The 25,965-nt window shown below is 39.1% G+C and overlaps 2 protein-coding genes and 1 long non-coding RNA gene across 6 annotated transcripts in view; 2 read left to right on the top strand and 1 right to left on the bottom strand.

The window, feature by feature from the left end:
* Positions 1-9,706, top strand: part of LOC149919589 (uncharacterized) — a 39,907-nt gene extending 30,201 nt beyond the window's left edge. The window contains exons 4-5 of the long non-coding RNA XR_016466954.1: positions 7,682-7,757; positions 9,596-9,706. This is a non-coding gene — a long non-coding RNA (uncharacterized LOC149919589). The remainder of the gene's footprint in view (positions 1-7,681; positions 7,758-9,595) is intronic.
* Positions 1-25,138, bottom strand: part of IFT56 (intraflagellar transport 56) — a 46,045-nt gene extending 20,907 nt beyond the window's left edge. The window contains exons 1-12 of the mRNA XM_031600330.2: positions 24,997-25,138; positions 24,733-24,870; positions 24,463-24,555; positions 17,617-17,731; positions 9,727-9,776; positions 8,219-8,364; positions 7,083-7,254; positions 6,593-6,667; positions 5,349-5,451; positions 3,340-3,395; positions 1,477-1,530; positions 1,001-1,064 (exon numbers count right to left, since the gene is read on the bottom strand). Of these exons, the coding sequence (XP_031456190.1) occupies positions 1,001-1,064; positions 1,477-1,530; positions 3,340-3,395; positions 5,349-5,451; positions 6,593-6,667; positions 7,083-7,254; positions 8,219-8,364; positions 9,727-9,776; positions 17,617-17,731; positions 24,463-24,555; positions 24,733-24,870; positions 24,997-24,999 (1,069 nt within the window). The 5' untranslated portion in view covers positions 25,000-25,138. The remainder of the gene's footprint in view (positions 1-1,000; positions 1,065-1,476; positions 1,531-3,339; positions 3,396-5,348; positions 5,452-6,592; positions 6,668-7,082; positions 7,255-8,218; positions 8,365-9,726; positions 9,777-17,616; positions 17,732-24,462; positions 24,556-24,732; positions 24,871-24,996) is intronic.
* A 20-nt stretch (positions 25,139-25,158) lies between these two features.
* GUCY2C (guanylate cyclase 2C) overlaps positions 25,159-25,965 on the top strand; it is a 56,668-nt gene continuing 55,861 nt past the window's right edge. For all 4 annotated transcript variants that reach the window (XM_090141205.1, XM_090141194.1, XM_090141198.1 and 1 more), the window contains exon 1: positions 25,159-25,384. The gene's annotated coding sequence lies outside the window, so the exon portion shown is untranslated. The remainder of the gene's footprint in view (positions 25,385-25,965) is intronic.

Raw genomic sequence — 25,965 nt, 5'->3', positions numbered from 1 at the left:
TTGTGTGCTCTCTTTCTAAGAAAGAAGAAAAGTTGTCATTCCAAATTTTTCTTTTGTTTCATGCTATGTCATATACTAGGCTAGCATGGGCAGAATAGAATTTGAACTATTATTTAATTATTTAGCTATATAAAATTTCTAACCTCTTTAATATGCCAGCCACTGCTGCCATTTACTCTGGTCAGTACTATGCATCGCATATTATCTGAGCATAAACAGGTTTGTGTTACTCACCAATAAAGAAAACACATTTATTTTATTTCGGACAAGGTTTCTGTATTGCTTAGAAACATTTCTTCCCTGGCATCATCTACTTTGTAATGCCCTGCTGCAAATTAAATGTGAACAATATGCTATATATTACCTTTTTCCTATAGTGTTTAAAAAATGATTTTTGGTTTACAACCTCTTCTAAAAACAGGCATTCTACTTTGCTCATCTATTTTAAAAACATATAATACTTGTAAAAAAACCCACATATGTGATTTTCATGTGTATGCTTTCTGCTATCTTAGCTGAACTCTTACAGTTTGTTGTCCTCCACGTAGCCTTCATTTGAGGATACAAAACCCACACCATTTTGCATTTAAAGGAGGAATTACTTTGAACTATGTGCTCTTTTCCGTCAGCTTTTTTTTCCACAAGGGTTTTTAAAAGTGACAATGGTTTCAGCAACACATTTAGTTATGTTGCTGTCCTGTTTCTACAAAGAGGATTATGAATATAAGACAAGCTGCTGCAGAATCCCTAAGTGAAGACTGGCAGTTTGAAGTATAGCCTCTTTTCCAGTTGAATTTTGGCCAAAGTTTTGGAATAAATTGAGCCTTCTAATTTAAACTTTTTTTTTTTTTTTTAACCATAAATTAAACTTTCACATTATAGCAACAAAATGCCTAGCACTAGTCAAGCTAATGGTCAGCATTTAGATGAGGATATGAAATACAAACATATACCATCATAAGAGGGATTACATAATAGGGAAAGAGCATTTCAAACGTACCACATTCACTGGCTGATTCACCCACCAACTGGAAGAACTGCTGAGCAATTTTCAGATGATCTCTCTAGGAGAGGAAAAAAAAAATTCAACGTGAGTTGTTACAATACAAACTGAAAATGTTTTTGAGGAACAGACGGGAGAAGTGAAGAACAACATGCAGGCAAACTGGGGTTGAAGTAAAACCAGAAAAGGTAAACTATGCTACTGTATAGGTCTAGATACATTGGAATACTGTAAAAGCAAACAGAATTTGGAAGCATGACAGGGAAGTCAGATTTAGCTTGATTTATTTTCAGGACTAGTAACAGAAACTTGCAGTTTATTCACTATGGACTAAGAACTGCATGGTGTAATATGAAGAGACTCAGGGATCCTGCAATGTAAATGTGAGATTACTTTCACTCTGCTCCAGTCCCTACAGATCTGTTCATATCCTACTGTTGAAGAAGCTGGAGAACCTTGTGGGTTTAACTCACCGAATCCATTTCTTGTCCAAGAGCTGCATTTACCACTCCTTTGAGGATATACTCCTGGAAAAAAAGAGTAAAGAGGATCAAAAAAGGCAACGTGAAGATTTCAGGAGACACAGAACAGTGTACTCACACATATTTTTCTTTCTAAAGTTAACTCTATCCCAAACTGATAGCTGGTTATTACCAGAGCAAGTGTTTCAGTACAGCATCACAGTCAGCCCCCAAAAATCTATACTACTTGTTAGCTAGTCACTTCTGCGAAATGTTTGGGCTGCAAAGAGGTAGAGTGTTTTCTGATAAGACTTAATATTCAAAGATTATGCCCCAGAAGTTACACTGTAACACAGTATTATGCCCTCTTCACCACCATCTGGCTAATAATCAAGTGCAATATTGTTCTATTAATGCAAAGATCCAACTTCTAGTACACACACCGGTTAACCATCACCACCACCACCCATGCTCCAAAAGGCAGTGTTTCTCATCAAGGTAAAAATGTCAAGAGATTTGTGCTCATGCTATTCTACTGAAACTAGGAGCTGGAACAGAGTAATCTCTACTATGAGCTACAAAGGCAGTTCTATTCTCCACTGAGCAAGATTTTCTTAGCATGTAACAGATTAATTTGTCTTGTTTAAATCTTATAATTCAGCGTTCTAGCTATAAATGTGCTGTAGTAGGTTCTCCTGATAAACTTGGATAGATTCCTTCAGATATAAACACAGGAAAGGAGGAAAAAAAAAAGACTGTACACAAATGAACAAAATGTAAGGAAACAATCTGACAGTAATAGCCAGGATGCTAAGTAATCATTTCAGTACATCAACTCTTACAGATGCAAAATTAAATCGTGTAGACTCCATGACAAAGAAGAAATTTGATAAGAACTATAGGTGAACTATAGAACTATATGTGTAGTTTTGCAGTCTTCATGGGGAGTTCCTTCCAAGCTTGGGTGAGAAAATGGAGAAAAAATCCACAAGGATTCTCAATTTAAAATGTGATTTTAAGTGGGTGATATCGTGGTATACATACTAAGCTTGTATATGGGGAAAATGCAGGGAGAAAATAGGGGCCAAAGAAGCAATACCAGTATAAAACTGTTTAAGGAGGGCATATATAGCTGCTTAAGTATTAAGTATACTGAAAAATGCAAGAAATAAAAAGCAAAAAGAAACAGCAGAAGGCACTCCTCAGCACAGAATTACCAGATTTGTTTTTAATGTTCCCCCCCCCCTCCCATCCATTCCTCACACACACTTGTGAAAGGTCTCTTTCATGCCCAGTTACGTGATCTTTGGAAACTAAACTGCAAACAGGAATAAATCAGAGACTAGAGATGCTGGCCACAAAAGAAAATGACAGTAGCAGTCAAGGGATATTGCAGTTTTCACTCATGGCAGCCAAAGTGAGATGGGATTAGAAGAGACCTATTATTTAACACGTTGAATCTAATCTAGCTCATTTTTATTGAAATGGCTTCAGGACAAACCACATGAGTGTCTGAGCTAGCAGATCTTGAGGGATGGTGATAATCACCACCGAGGGAGAAGTGACAAGCAGCTGTAGTTGGAAGAGAGCTTTTATCTACACAGTAATGGTCAGCTCCCTAGAATCAAATCTGCACAAAGAGCTGCATTTTCAATTGACCCTGGGCAGTATAGTACTAAACATGCTAGGTACTCATGTTTGTACAAATAATATTCTATGGATGACTGTTCAATCTATCATTGATAAAAGGATAAAACATGAGAGTTTTAAGAGTGGGAATGGAACAAGCTATCCGCAGGATACCAGTTTTGTATGTGGCAGAATTCATACTAATTTATAACCTGTCTGTGTACCATGACATCATTTTCCAATTACCTGTGGAGCTGTAGGTTCCAAGTCTTTAATCAGGTTATAAGCCTCCTGCACATCATCTGAAATACCAGATGTTAGAATGCATGACAAATCATGGCATGTTGTATTAGAACAAATCACTCATCCTCTACAACATTCCCCTATAGTCACAGATGAAGAAATAAAGCATTTAGACAGGAAGAGAAATGTACCTATAAATCACAGTGAATTTATATCACAATGGTGATGGTTTTCTAGAACTTGAATAACAAACATGGTGTGAGTAATAGCTTCTTTATTACTACAGTTTTCCTAGTAGAGATGACTCGGTTCCTTGTTCATAATCTAGTGGCTGACTTTCCAACAGTACAAGGTCAAGATAATAAATCCATTACTTTCTTGTTGTATCTCTTTTCATATTTATTTACTCCGTATGCAGGATAAGGTAAGATGTTTCTGAAGAGAAACTTCTTTTCTTATCAATCTTCTTTTCTTATCAAACTTTTTTCTTATCAATATTTCAAAATCTGTCCAGCACTTCTTACCTGATCCTACTTCTAACAAGCAAAAACACTACTAGCATAGAAGTTTAAATGTAAAGTTTGGATTCAATAGGCAACTTTGCATCTTCCCGAGAAACAGTAACTGAAAATATCCTAAACCTTATGAAGGTGCCCTTTGAACTGACAAAACGTTGTTAATACAGCATTATACCAGCTGCCTATAAGAACAAACCTTATCAAAATAAGCTTCCTTTTTGACAGTACATACCATCCAGACAGCATGGTGACAGTACTCCAGGGTGACTTAGGGCAATATGGAGATCTCAAGCTCCAACTCATCCCTGACCAACAACTCTGCTTTTCTACCCATTCCCTAGAGCAGCCACATAGTAAGCCAGTACATGCTATACAAAAGTCATCACTTTTTATTAAAAAAAAATAGAAATAGTTTTTTGGGTTTTTTTCTTTGACTAGCTTAGCTTATCAATGTTGGCACAAAGCAAGAGACAAGATCGCTATTCAAGTTTGTCAGCAGGGCATGAGGAGAAAAAGAAACTACAGCAGCCCTGCTTTCTTATCAGACCATCAACACAGAATTCTGCTCTTCGGGCTCTGACGAAGTTCTCTAATAAATATAGAAAATTAAGATGGAATTTCAATACCCTAAAACTCACTACCTTAAACAGAAGAAATGGGAAGCATATTTGTGCTTCAATCTCTCCAGTTCAAAGCATGCCTTTATCAGAAACCTTGTAAGTTTCGGAGAGATGGCTCGAGTCATTGGGAGTGTTCTTAACTGATGATGTTGCACTATGCAGATTTTTAAATGAAGACATAGCATAAGTACATTTTTATCCTAACTCTGTAGCATTCCTTTGCCAGCATGCATGTTATTTGAATAACAAAGAATGGAACCTAACTGAAATTATTGTAAGTTTGGCAGCAATGAGTAAACAGACTGTTTTTTAAGTGACGCAGATTTGCTTTGCTTCTGTATAAGTAGAGATCAATTTGAAACATATCTTCCTCAATAATATTGTTAATAGTAATATAATGGATAATAATACTAATATTGCTTTCAATAATATTGATTACAATAATACTGGACACAGTGTTTGCTAGGAGCGGCAAATGCAGAGTTACCAATGTCAAAGCATACCGACTGACCCGATGGATGCCTACTTGTATAGATAAGGAAATAGTAGCACATGCTTGACTTTAACAAGGTCTTTTGACACAATCCCTATAATGTTGCCAAAACCAATTTCTATTTCATCAGTTTAGCCATCTCTACAAACCCAAAAACCTCAAATTCTCTGTGGAAATAGATTTATTTGAAGGCATACAATTACAGCCCTTCTCTACAAGCTATGGGAATTTGTTTACATTACTATTTCTCAGAGATACTGAAAAGGAAATATATTACATACTGCTGCAAAATAAAAAGCATTTTGGGGAGTAATCAGTTGAGAGCAGATAAATAAAAATCATCCCTGAAGCTATGAAAGAGCCAGAGGAAGGCATATTTACCTTGCCGGAGATAGTAAATCACAAGATTCAGTCTTGCCTCAGGAATAACATCAACCAGAGGAGGCAGCACCTGCAAAGCCCCTTCTCCTCCTCGGAACACCACCTGCAAATAAAAGCAGCATATTGCTAACTGTATATTATAATCTTCCTTATGATCTCTTTAATTCCTATGTTAATAGTAAGAAGAGGTCAACAGGACTGTCTTCAGTGTAATTCCTGCTTTAATATAACAATAAAATTATATGTATGACAACCTTTATTCTAAAGAACATTAAGTACATAATTCATCAGCAGAGATTGACTGATCTCAGATTTTAGCAGCTCAAAGCTGTGACACATTACATACCAAAAGTTTTAAAGAATATGGCCCAGAATAAAAGTGAGAACAAGTACAAAATTAGTTTCCTTATGATTGTGCACTTGAGAAAAAAATAGGATAACTATCATACAATTGTTTAGAATGCAATTAGATCTATAAAGGATTCAATGTTTTATACTTCAATGTTACATGACAGTTCCTCCAGAAAAAAAAAAAAAAATCTAATACACTGACTCAGTAGTCTCCTGGCAAAAAGACCAACATTCAAAATAAAGAATTTAAACTTATAAAGTCCAGTCTGAAATCACTGTTAGGTTTTGTGATCAACGACTGTCTGATAAATAATAGCTATTGACAATTGTTCAGCAAACTAATAATACCACTGTAGGGAGCATTAACAGGTACTCAGTGACTCTTTTACTGCAGAATACATAAATACTTTGGCTTGAGTCGGTATCTTTTTCCCCATGCACTGCTTGTCAAGTACTATTTTGATAAAGACCATTTTCCTGAGTTATCTTAATTCCACTGACATCATAGTCAATTGTAGACAACATTGAGTTGACAGTTCAAGGTCACGCATTCTGGCTTGTTTCTATACTATCCTAGTTGACTAGTCTCTACAAAATATCTTGCTAGAGTATTCTTACAGGCTATGAATTATTATGATATGCCTTTTGTGTAAAAGCAACAACATTATTATTTTTGTGATACAGTCTCAAACTGTCAGAGAAAATGCCAGGGTAAAAAAAAGCAACAAACTTGATGGTACATTGATTATACAGGCCAGTTTTCTGGAACGGAACTTACAGGGCAGCAGAGATACAGGTGTTTGCAGATCTCAAAATATTCCCTTTCATAAGTCTTCAAAAAAAGTCTACAAATGACTGCAGACCCCATGAAACTCAAGAAGCACATTACTTACCAGATTATGCTTAATGAGCTCTTTCCCAAACTCAAAAGATGATGAGGCACTGTCCGTCAAGTTCTTGAGTTCTGCCTGGAATTACATATATTCAAAAAGTTTAATAATAACACACAAAAAAGCACACAGACATTAATGGAGGTTTGTGTTTGTCCCAGAACTGACAGAAACATCTCCATCAGTGCTGGGTCACTGGAAGAGTTGTGCCTTCCCACTTTTATATGATGATTTTTACAAATTGAATAATCCACAGACATAAGGTCAAAAGTGGACCAAGAAAAGAGTAAAACCACTGTGTGTGCACCATGTGTACAGATGGCTTAATACTAGAGTAATTGAAGTAGGTTAAACTCCTAACAGGACACAGTGATGTGATACTAGGCCATTATCAACATGATCAACTGACTAAGAAAGATAACAAGGAAAAGAAATGCCTAAGGGATGTCTTGAACTAAAATGATGGCAAACTGAAGGGCTGTCAAATAGATACCTCAGCAGCCTTTCCATTGTATAGTCGGAAATGGTTACAAGCCTTGAGGTTAAGAGCAATGGTGCTGTCAGGAACTTGCTGAAGATAAACAGCTAGCACTTCTTGTGATACATCATAGTAATCCAGTTTATAATAGCATAGAGCCACATACACATTCAGAGCCAAGTACTCCCTGCAGAACGGAGAAAAGAGCATTTAAGATAATATTTCAATCCGCCAGACAGTTATATTACAGAATATTAAAATCAGTGATGAAGCCCTATGTCTTCAACAAACACATCAAATTTGGGATTTTTAAATACTTGTTAGGTATCTTCATATCTCTGGTTTGTGATGTAAGTTGCACAGATCCATTAACAGACATGCATGAGTTTTTTCAATGGCAGCTATTCCAATACAATTACTGACAAAATTGTTGGTTTGCAAGTCTTTAAAAATGTGGTAATTCATACTAAGGAAATCCACAGAAAATAACAACTTTTATCCTGGCAGAATAGGATTTTCTGTGCAATGCGTGTGAAAACATTTATACGCACTTAAAACTTTGAAAACATTTCAACAGATCTTATTATCTTAGAAATAAATTTTTTTTTTTTTAGAAAACAAAACAGGCTACTGCAAGCTATGAAAACAGAAGAACTAGGCACAGAAATAAGACAGATATTTGTGGCAACAGTAAGTAAAAAGATAATTGTTACAAAGGTTACTTGCTTAGCTTTGCATGATTGCTTCTACAGATTTAGAATTTCAAGAACTCTTTCCTGAGCATTAAATTACATATGTACGTTATGAAGCGCACTCCGCTTTCTCTAAAGCAATCAAGAGGAGACAGTGCCAAAAGACAGCTACGTATTTTGGGGTTGCAATTTCTATTTTACCAAACTGTTTTTCCAGCCGCTTAAGAATTCATTTTGTTCCTTTTTAAGTTATGAACTAAGAAGTAGAATATGATAGAAAAAACATAATACTTAAAGAAATGCAAAGAACTTTCTACATAACCACTTCTTAGAAAGAGCAACAGGTAAAGCAGAAGTCAGTGATCAAAAGCAAGGCTCACCAGACTGATCATCAGAATTGTTATTCAATTACAACAATATCAGAGACACCAAAGTAAGGTTTAGAGTAGAAATGCCCACCGATTTTCAAGAAGAATGCATTTGTAGATATCAATAGCTTCTTGGTAGTGGGACCGCATGTAGTGGATAGATGCCAAGCTAAGCTGATCCTCTGTAATGTCTTGCAGATTTTGGTGAGAGCTCATCAGTTTCTTCTCATCACTGAACTAGAACAGAAAGTGAGACATTCTCAGAAGAGTTCAATGAGCAATACATTTTAAGTTAATTATTAGTTCTGTCCTCGCTAGCAAGCAGCAAGTGATTCATTTTTAACATCTGGATGTTACTTCAAAGTTAATTTGAAAGTGGAGAAAGCCAAACATTAAGAAGCAGACCAGTTGTAAACAGATAAAACTAAGCATGCGTTTTCCGTTAAGTTGTGATTTAGACATAATTACACATCGTGTGCCTTGCTGGATAAGAGAGCTTAATTAATCAGTTAAGTTATTTCACAAATATAATTCTGCAATGCAGGATTTAATTTACTATTCAATTTGGCAGTTTTTTTTCTGCTAACAAATGAAATCTTATTTCTCATGGAGAGCAGAAAAATGGAAGTCCTGCCAACACTCAAGCATTAACTTTCACAATACTTCTTTACAACACTAGCAAATTCTCCTCCATCATTCCTTCAAAATTCCAGTTAAAGCACTGATTTTTAAAAGCACTGCTGTCATGCACGTAACAAACGCACTAGGGTATAAAAAAGCAACAGAGTTCAACAATCATCTTATACTTGTATAAGCAAAGTTGAGGCTATCTAGCAATCATTTTACTCAAATCAGTTATTCCAGTGCTTTTTATCATGGACATCTTTTAAGTACCCATGTTGCTATAGAAACATTTTAAGATTACGCTTCTAAACCAACAGAAATTTAAGTGAAGAGAATCTAGCATCTAAGCTAACATGCAGAACTTGTATTTTATTTTGCCCAAAACTCAGTCTCTTCAGTAGCACACTACTGGCTGGGTATCATACAGGAAGGATGGTACAAAAGCAAATGGAAGGGAAGATAGCCACACGTGGTAACTGAAACAATCATTTAACTGTTGTTGAAATTTAATTAAGTCTCATGCCATAAACATGATTACTTTTTGGACAGTGAATCATTTATGAGGATCAGAAATACCTTATGAACCTTCTTGGTCAAACTGCTAAGTATAATGCAGCTGCAAATTAGGAAACTTTGATAACTTAAAAGAAAAAAAAAAACACTAGTGTATGCATTTCTGATTCTGCTCAAAGTCTCAGGTTCTTCATAATAAAAAATACCACCAGGTTCCTATTGTACGACTTGCATGAATCTGGTTGGTAAGGCTTTTTGTAGATACTTGCTGAGGGCATCTATTCCAAGATCTGGTTTTCACACTTGCTTTCTCCTCCATATTTTATTACAGGAGAGTGGTTGCAGAAAATCTTTGTTCTCCTTCCACCATAGACATTTTAATGATTTGCCCAGATTGCCAGAACACATTACAAATTACCAAAGAAAACAAAGCAAAGCACGAGTGAAGAAAAGACATTGTACCTTATGTGCCAGGTGAAAGAGTAAACGGTTCTGAAGACGACTCTTAGGTGCTGAAAGGAAAATTCAGTAAGTATTTCTGCAAAGAACAATTCAGGACATCTAGTTTTTATTTTAATTTTCTCAACAGACATGCACACCCAGGTATTTTTCATTAACTAGCCCAAATACAGTTCTTCACTGTACTTCACTTCAGCAATTTGAATTGGTTTTAAAGCCTTCCTGCTTCCCATCTTCATTCCCTGTCCATTTCTTTTGAAATCCCTGCTGAAAATACTTTTTCATTGGCCTCTTCCTTCCATGAGTCTTAAAACTGAATAACTGCACTACCATTTCTCTGCTGGTCCTTCTGGTTAAAGTGTTTTTTTCTGATGCCACGCAGCACATCTCTCATAGAATTAAAAAAGGCAGCAACAGACAAGCTCATAATCAAGGTTCTTTCTATAATGTGTAATATTTGAAGTAAATTGTGATTCATATTTCTAGGAATCTTGTCAATTTTCAGTATACTGCAAATTCCAGTGCTGCTACCATTTGTTTATGTGATGATATCATACACTGTTCTAATATTTATTCAGTCCAGAGGAACAAAAGGCACATTAATGTACTCAGATGTACATTAATGTACTCCTGTACTCAGAGCAGATAAGATTCAAACTAAGACATGAAGAGAGAAGAGTGGCTTTCTGAAGTCACTTAAGTCCTCAAAACTTCTGGCTCTAACAGGATTAGGAATTGCATTTAACACATTTCATACTGCACAAATTATTAACTGCTGAGATTTAAGTGACTACAGAGACCCTTGTTGTTCACTGAGATTGAGGAAGGTTCTTAGTCAACAGAGCTATTAACTTCTTTTGGGAGCAATCTTCCAAAAAGCCTTTCCTTGTTTCCTGTGTTTTCTTCAGCCTACTCAGCTAATGAGCACTCTCATTTTTGCTCAGACCAACCAGCTGGCAACCCAGGATTTACATGGAATTTTTACAAAGAACAGAATTACTTACTGTGTTTACAGGGCCAAGAAAATGCAGAGTTAGCAAAGCAGTGGCCTGTAACACAACGCTACAATTCTTCTGACATCCTAAACCATGAAAGAGAGCTTAAACCACCAAAACCTCTTTCTCTTCCCTCTCAAAGATGGAAATTTCTAGCAATAAATTAGATTTATTTTAAACGGCAATTTAGGGACAGATTTCCATACTTCTTACTTTTTCTCTACTATTATAATACAGAAACTGTAATTCATAACAATGCCAAAAACGAACCAGGCCACTGTCATCAGACGGGCACTGCCAAACTTTATGTACTCTCTCCAACTATGTCTAGTAAAAAAAAAGACAGCAAATTTTCTCTCTAAAGACTTTCTAGTATAGAGGAGTACTAGAAGGAAAAGGCGGTACAAGAGTTTTCACAAAACCAAAATATCTTGCCAAGTATTACTATCCAAGGATCAAGTAGTTACAAAGCTACATGGCCTTCAGTCTAGGACCTATCAGGGAATTCTCATTGGGATCTATTAGGGAATTCTCATTGGCCTAATAAAGGAAAGGAAAGTGTTTCTGATCTGCAATCAATATTGTGTAAGCAGCAGTAGTGTTATTATTGACATTGCAGTACGTTCCAGAGACTATTTCATCACTGAGTTAGAAAGCTGGAGTACTTTGACTTAAAAAAAGTTCTTCTACGTGCTGCCCACAGTGATGCCACTCCTTAGCATTAATTGATAGTTTCCCGTATCAAAGTTTACAAAGGTTGCACATGGACTCCACATGTGCTTTCATGCAAAACTTCAACCAACCGCAACCACTCTTTGCAATTCAAAACATTTGGTCATCAAAGACTCCAGAAATACAAGCAGGACAATTTGTGGGATTTACCCTGAAAATAACATATTGTATAACCACAGTCCAGCGAACAAAGACATCAACGTTCCTTTTTTTGCATAGGTTTTGTATTTTTTTTTAGTAGGCTTTAGCATTAATTCCTCTGTAAGTGACTTGCAAGCAGTATTCCCTCAAGAACCTAAACTGAGGAATTATTGTTTCACTGGTCAACCAATGACGGTAGTGCTGCACTCACAAATCTGGCATTTGATCTGACACTGAAATTGTTATTTACTCGTTGGCAAGAGCTGGAGGGTCAGTCCACGTTATTCTATGCCTAAAACCAGGCAAAAGGTGAAACCCAAGTTCTGATGGTTTGCTTAGACATATGGAATAGGAAAAAACGTCCCACTTTGTAAGATACAGTATTACCTGATAGAATCCATCTTATATTCTTTAAAATACAACCTTTTTACATGGTGTCAGGCAAGGAAGAGGAGAGTCAAAAACAACAAAAAAAATGTAGTCCTGTTGACATTATAAGCAGAACCATGGAAACATTCAATAAGAGCAGTTTATTTTTTCCCAGTGCTAAATTCATTTTTTGAGAGACCTATGAACAAAGTCAGATTAATTTCCAGATGCAGTCAAGTAATAAAATTAAATAAAGCTGCTGTTAATCACTGGGGCAGGAAGGAGTGAAAGTGCCTCATCATCAAAGAACCATTTTTTGAGAAACACTAGACTTGCTCTTTTACTACTCTGTTATCAAATGTCATTGTCATAAGAAAGCACAAATCTCTTTTCCTGTCCTACTTTTTAAGAAGACTGCTTTCTTTTTTTTTTTTTGTTTGTCTATTTGTCAGCATTTAGAAATCTAGGTATCACAATGACCATGCTGCACTGCGATAAACTGGACCCTGCTTCTGTGTCTAGGATTGGCTTTGTACTGAAGAAATCACTGAGACAGTCGGACTGGACATATCTCTTTCCACCTAAGAAATGCAACAATATCTCTATGCTAGAATTTTTGTAATTATCAGTGCTGGTGTTTCAGGGACTAAAGTCATAGTTGACATGGATCTATAGAGTACTCCACGTGCTAACAGGTGTAGAATACATCTGAAACTGCCAGAGCTGGGAGGGGGCAAGGGTGGAACAGGGATGAGAAGGCTTCATCCAGGTAACATGGAAAATATGACCAAAGAAAACCGTATTATGCTGTCCCTGAGAAACAACGCCCTGCTCACCTGAACACAGCTGAATGAAGCCCTCTGTGCCTTAGAACCACAGTCTCTCTGGTTGAGGGAAAGTGCAACGGTAAGGGGAAAATGTCAGGAAAAAACAGAGTCCAACACTGAGGTTCATACTTATACACACTTAAATAGCTCAACTGTTGAGAATTTTCTCACATGAAACCTGCAGAGGTAACTCACTGAAATTTTCACTTTCCTCAAATACTTTTATTCTCTGTTATACTTAAAAGTCAGTACAACTGTGTTCAGTTCCTTGTGGTACACATGCATTTCATTTCAGGCATGCCTGAGCACAGTAAGTTGAAGATGACTGAAACAAAAATGGTTATTTCTGTCATGTGGATTCCACTATACTTTAAAAAGCAAATAAAAAATCCAGCACACAAACCAAACACAAGCAACAAAACACCAGCAAACCGAAATACAGATAGTAGTTTTTAAAGTTTAAAGATTTATAATTTGATACTTTCTTGTGTGCACTTTGAGAGTTCAAACCCAGCTGTTCTAAAAAAAACAGCTAAAACGCAATGAAAATGAACTTCTGTTCTCAAGAAATACAGCACAAGCAGACAACAAATAATTTTGCATGTAGGGAAAGACTGGCCTAAAGGAAAAGAAAATCCAGCAATGTTTCCATGCTCTCTTGTAACTGCACATTTTCATTGGTGACAACTATCTGACACCTGGCAAACAATTGTGCATGAATAAGCAAAACTGGTTTGGAAAATGCCACCGTTCTTATTAATTCATCTCTGTTTTGCTTTTGTGCAATATTGCTCCTTCCTGCATAGGCTGAAATGAGAAGTATCTGTTCAGTTAAACCACATTCTGAGCTGATACACGAAGTGCTGTGAAGAAGTAAATTAATTATAAGGCACTGCCCAGCAAAAAATAGAAGGAAAAAAACGTCTAATGACAAGCTAATACAACTCTATCCGTGCATGAAGCTTACATTTAATTGTAAATCTCCACATTTAAAATAAAGAGACTGTTTTTTGTTTTTTGGGGTTTTTTTTTGCAGCCTCACTTATGTGCAAATCACATTTGCTGGCATGTATTTTGTGGTTTAGAAGAATACTGTTGGTTCTTGTGTTTTTTCTTAATGCAGTGCTAGCCAAAGGCTTCTGAGAGGACTGTACAGGCTTCTTCTAAACACCAGGTTTAGTTGCCAGCATTTCTGTGCAAATGTGGCAGGTTCAGTTTCTGGTCCTTGTCATTTATTTCTTGAAGGCATAGGACTGGGAATGCAACATAAGACTACTTGGTTTTATAATGAAGAATTAATACATGTATTATTATGTATTAAGCCATGATGAAGAGTTGGCTGCATTCTTACACAGCAAGATGGGCTGATATACACTAAGGAAAACATATGTTCAGCCCCATGCATTAAAGCACTGAGGCAGAAGTAATAAACAATGCATCACTTGGAAGCTTTGATATGGTATTACTATGGAACAACAGTTGCTGACTTAAGTAACACTACTTTCACCACAGGTTCAGGAACTATAACATCCCCAGGTGGCAAAGAGGGCCAATGCCATTCTGGCCTGCATTAGAAATAGCGTGGCCAGCAGGAGCAGAGTGGTGATCATCCTCCTGTACTCAGCACTGGTGAGGCCGCACCTCGAGTACTGTGTTCAGTTTTGGGCCCCTCACTACAAGAAAGACATTGAGGCCCTGGAGCGTGTGCAGAGAAGGACAACGAAATTGGTGAGAGGTCTGGAGCACAAATCTTATGAGGAGGGAGCTGGGATTGTTTATTCTGGAGAAGAGGAGGCTCAGGGGAGAGCTCATTGCACACTACAAGTTCCTGAAGGGAGGTTGTGGTGATGAGGGGTTTGGCCTCTTCTCCCAGGCAACAAACAGGACCCGAGGAAATGGCCACAAGTTGTACCAGAGGAGGTTTAGATTGGACATAAGGAAACACTTTTTCTCTCAGAGGGTGGTCAGGCACTGGAATGGCTCCCCAGGGAGGTGGTGGAGTCGCCATCCCTGGCAGTGTTCAAGAGGCGTCTGGATGAGGAGCTACAAGATATGGTTTAGTAGCTTGTAGCAGCAATGGTAATGAGAGGACAGTTGGTCTAGATGATCTTCTAAGTCCTTTCTAACCTTGTGATTCTATGATTCTATAAGAGGCCAGAAGGAAAAAGAGGCCAGAAATATCTGAAAGGAATTTGGCAGAAGGCATAGAGGAGATAAAGTACATCTATCATGAAGAACCTTCAAAAAAAGGATTCTCCTCTACTGACTTTTTATTCCACTTCTTAGGTTATGTTTCCAGTAATTCTGGTTTATATGACTTTTGATGCACAGACTTATTATTTCCTGAGAGAATATTCAATTAAGTTTTATTTAAGTAATGACAAACATCTATTAAAAAATAAAGTCTTGCTCCAGAATAGAACGCAAGCGATCTTTTATGAAATGCAATAATTACCTCATGGCCTTTAACTCTCATTTCCTGATTTTTAAACATTCTTCATATTTTTTCCTCAGTTAACAATTTTCTTAAGTAATGGCAACAGTAAATGGCAAGAAGGAACTTCTACTTAATTTCCAGATACTTATAGTTTTGTGCAGACGAGCTATTCCAGAAAGCTAGCTGACATTCACATTCCCTTTCATGCAGAGACTCCAATGCCATAGGAATTTAGAATTATAAATGAAAATAAATTACTTCTCCTTCATTTGTTTTAGTGCTGTGCTGCTTTCAGGGGAATGACAACTGCAGCAATAATCAATAAACATCAAACAGTATGCAAAAAAGTCTGGCAGTGTATTCCCAAAATAGCAATGGTAAGCAGCCCAACACTAATGATGTCTATCACTCTTACAGCAGACTTAAAGGCAGTAGTGGATAAATGGTGGCATTCTATAGACTTCACCCTGTTGTGCTTACAGCTCAATGAAGTATTTTGTTGCTTCTGGATCTCTGCAAAACCACGGAAGAAATCATAAGACACTGTAGGTTCTTCTATTAATGTACTGAGAAAAATCGTCACCGATGCTACTGAAAGACACTAAAATAAACCAAAAGAGGATACACTTTCAGTGAAAATAAGATGATTCAACTTTAGTGTAGGAAAGGCCGAAATGATGGATGTGGAAAGGAGAATCTACAACACTTCTCCTTTCTCCACTGGAAGCTCCCAAGTGTTACAGATCTTCAGCTGTGACTGCCTCCCCACCAAGCTTAAGCAGCTAGGAATCATCAGTATTACAACGTTCACAACAAAGGCCTAGCATCTCAGTATAAAATCAGGCATGCTGCCTTACTTGCACAATTACATAAAGATCAGGAAGTAACATTACTGCTTAGCTATTTTCTGTTTCATCCCTCAGCTACATTCCCATGTCATGCACTCCTTTCTTAATGTTCCTGCCTTTTGTTTCTGCCACTTGAGCACTGTTCACCACACCACCTACCCTACCCCTTGCCATGCTACCAAGAAATGATCTGGGGAGCAGGAAAGAATTAACCTTCCCTCAGTTACAGCTCACAGCTCTAAAGATGCATGACCAGCTGTGTATCTGTCATCTCTAGGATGGATAACTGTAATTTACCCTCTGGGAAGCTGATGACAACGAGCCATCTCCAACTGGTAAAGGATGCAGCCGCTTGCTTCCTCTGTGGTTCAGGTATAGTGACACCTCAGATCTATTGCCCAATTATTTTTAGATTTCAAGTCCATGTCCTAGATTGTAATCTCCTAAACTCAAGCTTATAGTACTTTAAGGATTACATTATCACTTGTGAATACCAGAATTTTACACACTTCTTGAACAATATGGATCACTAATCAAGAATATGGAATACACATCTCTGCAGGAAACCTTTCGTAGTTGGAAACACAACATTTTCAGTTGTGGGAATCAAGTTCAGGATGATTGTTCAGGGAATTTTAAAGGGTTACCAGAATCTAATTATCTCTAAAAAATACTGACAATACTGTCCTCTTTGAAGGTGTTCTAACACAGTAGCAGAAAATGCACAGTAATTTTCTCCCTTTCCTATTTTCAGCCTAGGATTAAAGAAATGAAGAATGAAACAAACAAACAAGACTCCGTAAGAGTCTTATCCTAAAAAAGTGAGAGTCAAAAGCTGACTGAGAACACCACTGCTATTAATTGTACTTAGGAAGCACTGAGATACATGATGATGAGAAATAATATAAGTCACTAAGATAAACAGAAAGTGATGGGTAACAAAATCAAACTGCAGAAACATTTTTAGGCAGTAAAAAAGTGCCTTGGAATCTAACTTCCATCCTTCTTTAAATTAGATTCCATGCATGTTCAAATCAACATGGAAACTTAATAATGTGGTGCAGCAAAGTGCACACCTTATAACCAGATCCCTAATATCTAACTAAAAAAGCAGTAAGACCATCTACTAAGTTACTAAAACTGCTGAATTCTCTCATGTTATTTATTGATTATTTCACTATCTTCATTAGCTTCATCTGCAGTGGCTCAGAGATATGCAGTCAGCCAAAAGAACAGTAAATTTTTGCTGCTGGTCAGCATATGCTAGGTTTTGTATTTAGAAATTAATAAGAGAAATTATTTTCCAGATGCTTCTTTCAGTTCCAGCTGTTCCACTTGCCCAAGGTATTCTTAGGGAACAAATCACGTTATAAATTCTGCCCTGAACAAAAAGAAGAAAAAAAAAGAGAGAGAAAAAACCCTCTTTGTTCAAAAGTATCCTTTATTTTTTACTCTGAAAAAAAAGCATCATATACTTTTTCTGGAAATCATTTTAGGTGTTCAAGTCAACAGTTCATTTCATCACTCAGAGACATACATCTCACCTTTCAAGGCTGCTTGTTCAGCTTGTGTATACATTCCCAGAAAGAAGTAGGTACACGCAAGGTTCACCCAAACATCAGGATTGCAAGATGGTTGTTTGGTCAAGGCCTCATATTCCTGGAAAAGAAGTGTTTTTTGTGGTTTGTTTTTTTTCCTTCATTTAATAGCATACAAATTATTCAGCTCACCCAATTTATTGCCAAGTTCATCATCACTCTTACATCTGAACTATTACATTTTAACCAAAGGTACATTCAGCAGCTTCTTTTTGTTTATAAAAATGGAAGAATCAATGGGGATAAGCAGTACTAAAAATCATCACTGCAGGCATTCTGTCAATGGCTTAACAGTTACAAAATCATTGAGATGACAAGCTTTTCCTCTGTCTTTTCTGATGCTTTCCTAACTCACTGAGTCAGAAGAGGTGATAAAAATCATGGAAATCTCTCTATAATTACTTACTGGAGTGTTAAATATCCTGTTATAAATCTGCACGTAGTGTCTTTGTATAGATTAAAACAGTGGACCCCAAAGAGAAAATATATGCAAGGCAACCCAAAGAGGTGTATCAAGAATTTTTTTTTATTTTAAACTTTTATTTTATTTATCAGTGGCACAAAAATATAAAAGTGTTTATTTCAACTTTAACGTATACAGTTTATAAACAAATATTCATACGTTGCAGGGGTATGCTCAAAAAATTTTACTGGTAGAGATGCACTATGCTGTATTAAAATACAAGCCCAGAAGTCTTAGTCACGTTCAAGTCTGCCATATACACAAAAATATAACTATAGCAAATATTACTAAATTGTGCCCAATTTCACTGTTTCTCATGTGAAGATTTACACCCAACACTATCAAAAGCCACTGAACACCACATTCTGATATTTTGCACACTTCCACATTCATTATGTAACCTGTAATAATAATAATACATTAAGTATTTTATCTCTTGTTATTTGTGGGGGGAAAAAAAATAAAACCCAACAGACAAAACTTTCAATCTGTTCTTTTAATGAAGCAAGAAACTCTGCAGCTATTCAACAGCAGTATTCCTGAAGATATACATCTTTGCTCTGCACGACACTAGCTAATTAAAACACAGGCATGGAGGAGATCCCTCAATGCCATTTCTTCCTCTTCAAGGCTCTATTAAATTACTTAGAAGGACCTTCCCAGTGAATGTGCCCCCTGCTTGCATTCCTCCTCCCCATCCCATGTCCAACCTCCAGCATAAGGCAAAAGCAGGCCAGGTCATTCAAGGTTCTCACAGGACTTGCTCAATGAACACTATCCCTATAATTCTCAACCAGCAGAAGCCTCTCATCTCTCTCAACAACATACCCTATTGCCAATCTGTATTACTATTGCTCCAACCGTATTAACTGGAATTTCTCCCTTCCTGGTGAATTTACCACACTACACCACTGTACATGGAAGTCTTCTTCCCATGGGGGAAAGGCACAGATATAGGTATCAATCATAGAGAAACTATGTCCAAAGGGCAGCGAATTCCAAGAACAGACACACACTGACAACAACCAAGTTTATAGTTTATAGTAAAAATAATTTTTTCTCCTGCCACATGAAATCAAATTGCACTCTCAACCACAGAAGCTATTGGTAATGTATGCTTTTGAAAGCCAGCCCAGTCTTGCTATTATTCTGGTGACTAACTGGCCTCAAAAACTGTCCTTTTAAAAAATAATAAATTGATTGATTAAAGAAACAACAACAAAAAACAACAAACCACCACCACCACCAAAGAAAACATTTACGTATAGGCTGACATTTCCTACTGAGGCAAGTTCAGTCTTGACACAGGCCTGTGACAGAGCTCTGAGGGAGGCTACTGCTCTTTTTTGGGACCATCTGGAATCCTTACAAATTCATTCCAATTAAGTGCACCCAAAGGTCTCTTTCGGCTATGGCTTCAGGCAGATTAATTAGAAAGGAACAAAGTGCATAAACACAAGTCATGTTCTGGCTTGGCCATTCAAGACGTAATAAATAAGGAGTGCTGTAGTATTACTAATGAGAATCTGTGGATACACAGTAAATAAAAATGAGGACTGTTAGCCCGTCCTACCACATAGTTCTGGGCCATGAGCACAAGCTAAGTGCTGTTGCTTCTTCATTCAGTAAAAGGCATTCAGCATTACAGTCTCTCAAAGACTTTTCACATGAGCTTTTCCCCTTCCTGACCCAAAACAAAACAAAACATGCAACAAACCCACAAAAAAAAAAAAAAAAAAAAAAAAAAAAAACAAAAAAAACCCAAAACAAAATACAAGTCTTCCCAATAGCCACCCTGTGGCATACTTTTGCCAACCAAGGGCTTGACAGCTTCATGCTTTTTCACACTCCTCCACCTCTCATCCTATCTAAAGGCATACACACAGCTTTCCAAAGAAGCAGGCTGATAGGTTGATTGCCTAAGGCTATGGATACCTACTGACTGCATTACCAACAACACAACACGGGCACTGAATAGGATCCTGCTGGCCTCCTTACTTGTCAAGATTCTCCAAGCTCATAAACAAAGGTTCTGCAAAGATGCCAACTGGGCCAATGTATAGGGCTGCTTCACAAGTGTTCAAAGGAAGGGTGGAGATACTTGATTCCTGACTACAGTCATGACAAAGAAGCACAGAAAACTGAGAGCCAAAATTCCATATTTTTCTTTCAAGCTTCAGCTATCAGAAGCGTTCATATATTCTCATACTCTCAAGACTAGATATTGCTCATGCATGAACCATTACCCTGATATAGCTCTGTTCCTTTAATGCTTTACTATCAGGGTAGGTAGTAAAGTTCCTGATTCTCTGCTGAAAGCAAGGCAGAAGGCAGGAGAGCCTGCCAGAATCCCTGGGTGACAAGTGATGGCAGACAGACAGATGTGGGGGGGTAGAAGTTGGTAAAAGAGGAAGAAATCTCCACAAAACTACTTAGACCCTCCCATTAACCTGGGGAGTCCCAATTGCCATACAGTGCCAAGAAGACACTTACCTGCCCACTGTTAATAGAAATTGATTTATAATAAAGTAGGAATCCCTCAGAGACTGCCACCGTGACTGCTGGAAGGTTTCAGAGCGGTGCCACTTGTAAACTAGTACACAGCAGCAGTGATGATCCCAGACCAGTGTCAGTGGTATATCCTTTGAGAAAGGCATCTACCTACTAAGAAGTGCGAATCTAGTCAGGGTAGAGCTCTGCCTAAAGACTGTTGGTATGTCTACAGTAAGAGAACTTGAATGTGCTGATTATATTGCTGTAATTCTCCCTAAAGATACTCTTGGAGTTGCAGGTCTATCTGATTTTCACTTTTTCCCCACCTTTTCTTGTGGATGATGATGGCTATGTCACCTTAATTCCCAAGACTCTCCAAGAGGTGGCATGCAGCCAGCATGCCTAACTCACCATGAAAATCTCATCATAAATGAAAGGATTACTGAACAGCAGAATTTCATCACGTATAAAGAATACCAACCACAAATTAGGAATATAGTGACAGAGACAACAGATACATTGCCACTTGCAGGCACTTAGGCCTGCGAGTCATTTAGACTTTGTGTAATGTCACTCTGTATAATTCTGGAAAATTTTCTACCCACAGTATTTCATTTATCATGGTCTCAGCACATCCCAAAGAGATCTAGAGATTATAGAGAATCAAGGAATTTGTCCTTGAAAATACATCAACAACACTTCTGTAATATAGCAGTGAAGATAGATGCTGCATGCACGTCATCCTTGGAGCTGATAACCAAAATGGAATTCAACCTACATAGTATAGTCAGTGCTTTCCCTTGATGGCTACAAACACAGTGTTCTGACCCAAAAGAAACTAGGCTGAGATACACAGTCTCATTTCCCACACGCTAACAGAGCAACAAAGATATCAGGATTCATTAGTCTACCAAAAATCAGTCTTAAAGTGGAAAACTGTGATCTCTCACTTTAAAAGGTGTCTATACGTGGTTTGCGGTTGTTTTTTTGTTTGTTTGTTTTTTCCCTACCAGGGCAGAAAGACAGAAAAACAGACTGGGTTGAAGATTTTAAAAGCCTGAATCAACAGCATCATCTAGTGGTGAACTGAATACAACTGACAAAATCTAATATCTATAAAAACAACAGTTATTCTTTTGCTGAAACTCTGAAAACATACTCTGGCCATATAAGCACCTACTGGACATTCCAAAGAGCAGAACTTATTTCACAATTAATCCTGACCTATTATTTGTTTTATAAAAACATTTTTTCTTCTTTTTAAACTTTCACTCCTTATTAACACCTTGACATCCAGATATAAATTAAGTGCAGCTACTGATTGTTACATTCATAATCTTTAAATGACACAATTCTAAACGTGAATATTAAGTTACCACTATTTTCTGAACTGCTGTTCTCCACTTTGTGCAATGCGTACTGTCAAGCTGATGACACCAAACAGCTCTAACTTCTAACAGCAGATGTCTGTTGTTTAACTTTCAGGCAAGGGGAACATGTCTTTTGAACTTACTTGGAGGCCTGAGAAATTCTGTTTCTACCTCACATCATTTTTGTGCCTTACTCTAATGCTGTAGGTGAGACAGCCAGGGAGCACACACAGCAGAGACAAGCAGAAAGAGACAGCCCTGTGACTCCCATGCAGTTTTATCTTTCCCTTTGAATGGAAAATTGAAACAGAATAATGAAGTCTTCTGGGAGCTGTAGTTCATTCTTTTCTTCTGGGACTAGGTTCCCAGAACTATTGACAATCTGTGGAACTGCAGCATTAACTCTTTAACTTCCAGCACACTATATGATGTTCTGATGTGGAATATCAATTATAAAAATCATAAAACCACGACTGTGCTTCATGGTCTTCCAACTGGTATGGGACCTGGTGTTACTGTGTTGCAAGAGGAAGGTTGTCTTCCTCTCCGGCCTGACTCTAAGTTCAAGCCTTCAACTTAGTCAGCATTGCAATGTAGCATTCAGAGTTAACGGTTTGTTTGAATTCCAGGAAATTCAGAAGGACCACTTCTTTCCTATCCCAGAAGACAGTGCACATCACTTTACCTGCTGAGGGCTGCATCTTGGAACTTTCTGTTTTATGGGGAATTCATATGTTGCCACTCCATGGACTGTTTTGACTCTGACTCACAGTGGTGACACCATGTCTCATCCCAGTAGTGATGTGATCCAAGAAACTATCACCAACAGCCTCATATTGGTTCAGTAGGTCCTGATAAACTGGCATGTGGTGTTTTTTCTCTTCCTGTGCAAGCATTCATGGAACCCATTCAGAAGAAACTTTCTGGTATTCTAACGTTGTCACCATTGTTTCCAACACACTGAAGTTGATATTCAGCTCCATGCACAGTTCCCTGGTTGTGATCCACTGATTCACCTGGATAAGCTGATCGAGATGCTCTTCATTTTGTGGTGTGAGATCTGTGTGGTCATTTGGAACGTGTCTTGTCTTTCATGTCACGGTTGCCACTGCTGCACCACCCACTGCCTCGCTGTGCTCACATCTACTGTTTGGTCTTCATAAATGTTCAGCAAGCATCAACAAATGTCACTGGGTGCCATTTTTTCTGCACAGAGGAATTCTGTGACACGCCTTTTCTTCATAGGCACTTCCATGTCAGACATAATTTTGTTAGACTACCTCTATGCTGCCATCCATCTCACAGTGACAAAATCTAATGGAATAGTGGTAGGAAGGTTCAACTTCTACTGCCATACCACCTATATCTGCCTCTAACATCGTGGGCCAACATAATAAAATGGGAGGCATTACTTTCAGAGTAGACCTTGTATATATAATATTTTTAAAAAGATAATTTCTCCCAGAATAGGCAAGTTAAAAGGCTGAAATGTTTTCACAGCAAATTGTGATGGAGTTCTCCCCCAGATGACACTGACCAAAACTAATAAGCCTTAAATGGTGTAATACAGCATTCTAAGGATACAGCAATACACATCAGTAGGAATGCAGCAATGAAAAAAAACAATACTCAGGCAGACTGAGTTTTTTCTAAATCTTCACTTGCTTATCTGCAGCCTTGTGAATATCACCGAACAAGTCTCCACATTACTCTCTGATCAGGAGTGCACACTGATTCCATCCCCTGAAAGTACACAGCAAAGTGTACGCTGGAGAAATCCAGTGACACTGGCAATAAACTGACTGGCAACAAACTGAGTTTCACAGGAGACATAAATGGACACAAGATTTACATATGGAGTCATACACAAAAAGTGACACAACAACACTGTATGGTGCAAATATTGATAACTTAGGCATACTTGAATAATCAGTGTGCCTCTTAGTGACTTAAAACATGTGGAGAATGTCTTATTGCATGGAATTACCTAATATAAGAGAACACACAGAAAAATAATAAAGTACATTAAATGGTCAGGGTCATCAACCTCTAAAGAGGGTCAAAAAGCATGCATATTATGTACTGGGAACACAATGAAGACTACAGCATAATGAAATCTGAAAAAATGAAAATCTGAATCTGTGGAAAGTTAACTACAAGAATGGAATGGAAAAAGTTCTCAGGAAGAGCCGTGCTGCAGTGGCACAGGCTGCCCAGGGAGGTGGTGCAGTCACCGACCCTGGAGGTGTTGCAGAACCACGTGGATGTGGCGCTGAGGACACGGTCAGTGGGCACGGTGGGGATGGGCTGGCGGTTGGAGTAGGTGATCTTAGTGGCCTTTTCCAACCTTAATGATTCTGTGCATAATAGATCATGTCCACAATGGGACTGGCTGGCAGGTCCCTATCACAGAACACCTTCCCGCTGTTGCCATCCCTGTGGCAGAGCCCCAGTTCCCCATCTCACCTCCAGAGCTCTCTTGTAGTCACCCAGATGGAAGGCAGAGTACCCGATCCACAGGTCAGCATCCTCCTGCTGCTCACCCGCGTGTCGCTGAAACTTCGGAGGGAAGAGCGAACGTGAGACCGCTGTCAGCAGTCACGCACAGTTTATAAGCACCAGTAAAGCAACACCGTGCCCATGAATACCGCGGGCAGTCTGACGGCTGTGGATGCCGCTGGGTGAAGCCGCTCTCGGTTCCCAGGGAAGCGGCAGGCCCCGGCCCGCGCCCGTTACCTCCAGCAAGGCGATGGCGCCGGTGAAATCCCTCCCGGCCAGCAGCTCCTCCAGCTGCGGCACCTTCTTCCCTTTCTTCCTCCGTCTGTCTCCCTGCGGCGGGGTGCTTCCCACAGCCGGCTTGGCCCGGGAGAGCATCTGGGCAGAGAGCAGAGCGGAGCCGGCTCAGAGCGGGGCCCCGGAGCGGGGCCGCCCCGCCCGGAGCGGGAAGGAGCGGGGAAGGAGCGACCGCCCGGCCCGCGCCCCCCGCCCGGCCTCTCTCACCATCCTGCCGCCGGGCCCGCGCTCCCCGCGCCGCCGATGGCGCCGTTGCCGCGGTAACCGTGGGACGGCGGAAGAAGGCGCGGAGCCCAGCGGTGCGGCCAATAGGCGCCGCGCGGAGACGGGCGCCGTCCCCCGGAAGGGCTGAGCGCCCGTGGGCTCCAATCATCTCACGCGAGAGAAAACGCTTCTGGGTGTCTCTTGGTTGTCCAGCTCCCCGGGCTTGGAGCTCCCCGCTCCGACCTTCCCCGGCCCGGACTGATGAGGTGCAGGGCACAGCCAGAGAAGTGTGCTGGCCTTCTGGCTCCCATATTGGTTTCTCGCCAAACCACTTTGATTCCTATCTTTTCCCCAAGTCTCGTCCTTCTCCACGACATCCCATAATGCATGGGTAAGCAACCTTTTGGCTCGCCTGGGACACAGTGAGTGAAGAAGAGTTGCCTTGTGCCACATGTATGGATGACGTGCAGCTGTTTCCTTGCTGCTGAGCAGTAGGTGCACGCCCACACGCAGCCCACGGGTTGGGCATGTCTGCCATAACAAATCTTGTGCAATTCCCACACTTCCATGACATCCCATGATGAGTTTCATATGCTTGTAGCCTGTAGGTGCTCCAGAGAACTTCTCCCATGGATCTTGATGGGCTGATGACTCGCCTAGGGCAGCCTGGGAGGAGCTAAGTTAAGGTGGTGGGGTTATTGGGGTTGTTCACTGGTTCTTCTGTGCTTCTTCCGTTTTGTGCTGATGAGCCTTTCATCACATAACCTTACACCAGCCTTTCCCCAACGGTGGCGTGAGAGACTGATGTCTGCTTCTCTGTGGTGATTGTATGAGGGCTGATCCAAAAGTAACGCTTCCTATTTTATTATGTTGACCCACAACATCAGAGGCAAGTGATCATGGTATGGCAGTAGAGGCTGAACCTTCCCACCAATATTCCATTGCATTTTGTTGCCATGCGATGAAGGACAG

Source organism: Phasianus colchicus, chromosome 1 (genome assembly GCF_987193195.1).
Source record: "Phasianus colchicus chromosome 1, bPhaCol1.hap1.1, whole genome shotgun sequence".
In the NCBI taxonomy this organism is placed as follows: Eukaryota; Metazoa; Chordata; class Aves; order Galliformes; family Phasianidae; genus Phasianus; species Phasianus colchicus.
This window is presented reverse-complemented; position numbering and strand designations above follow the sequence as displayed.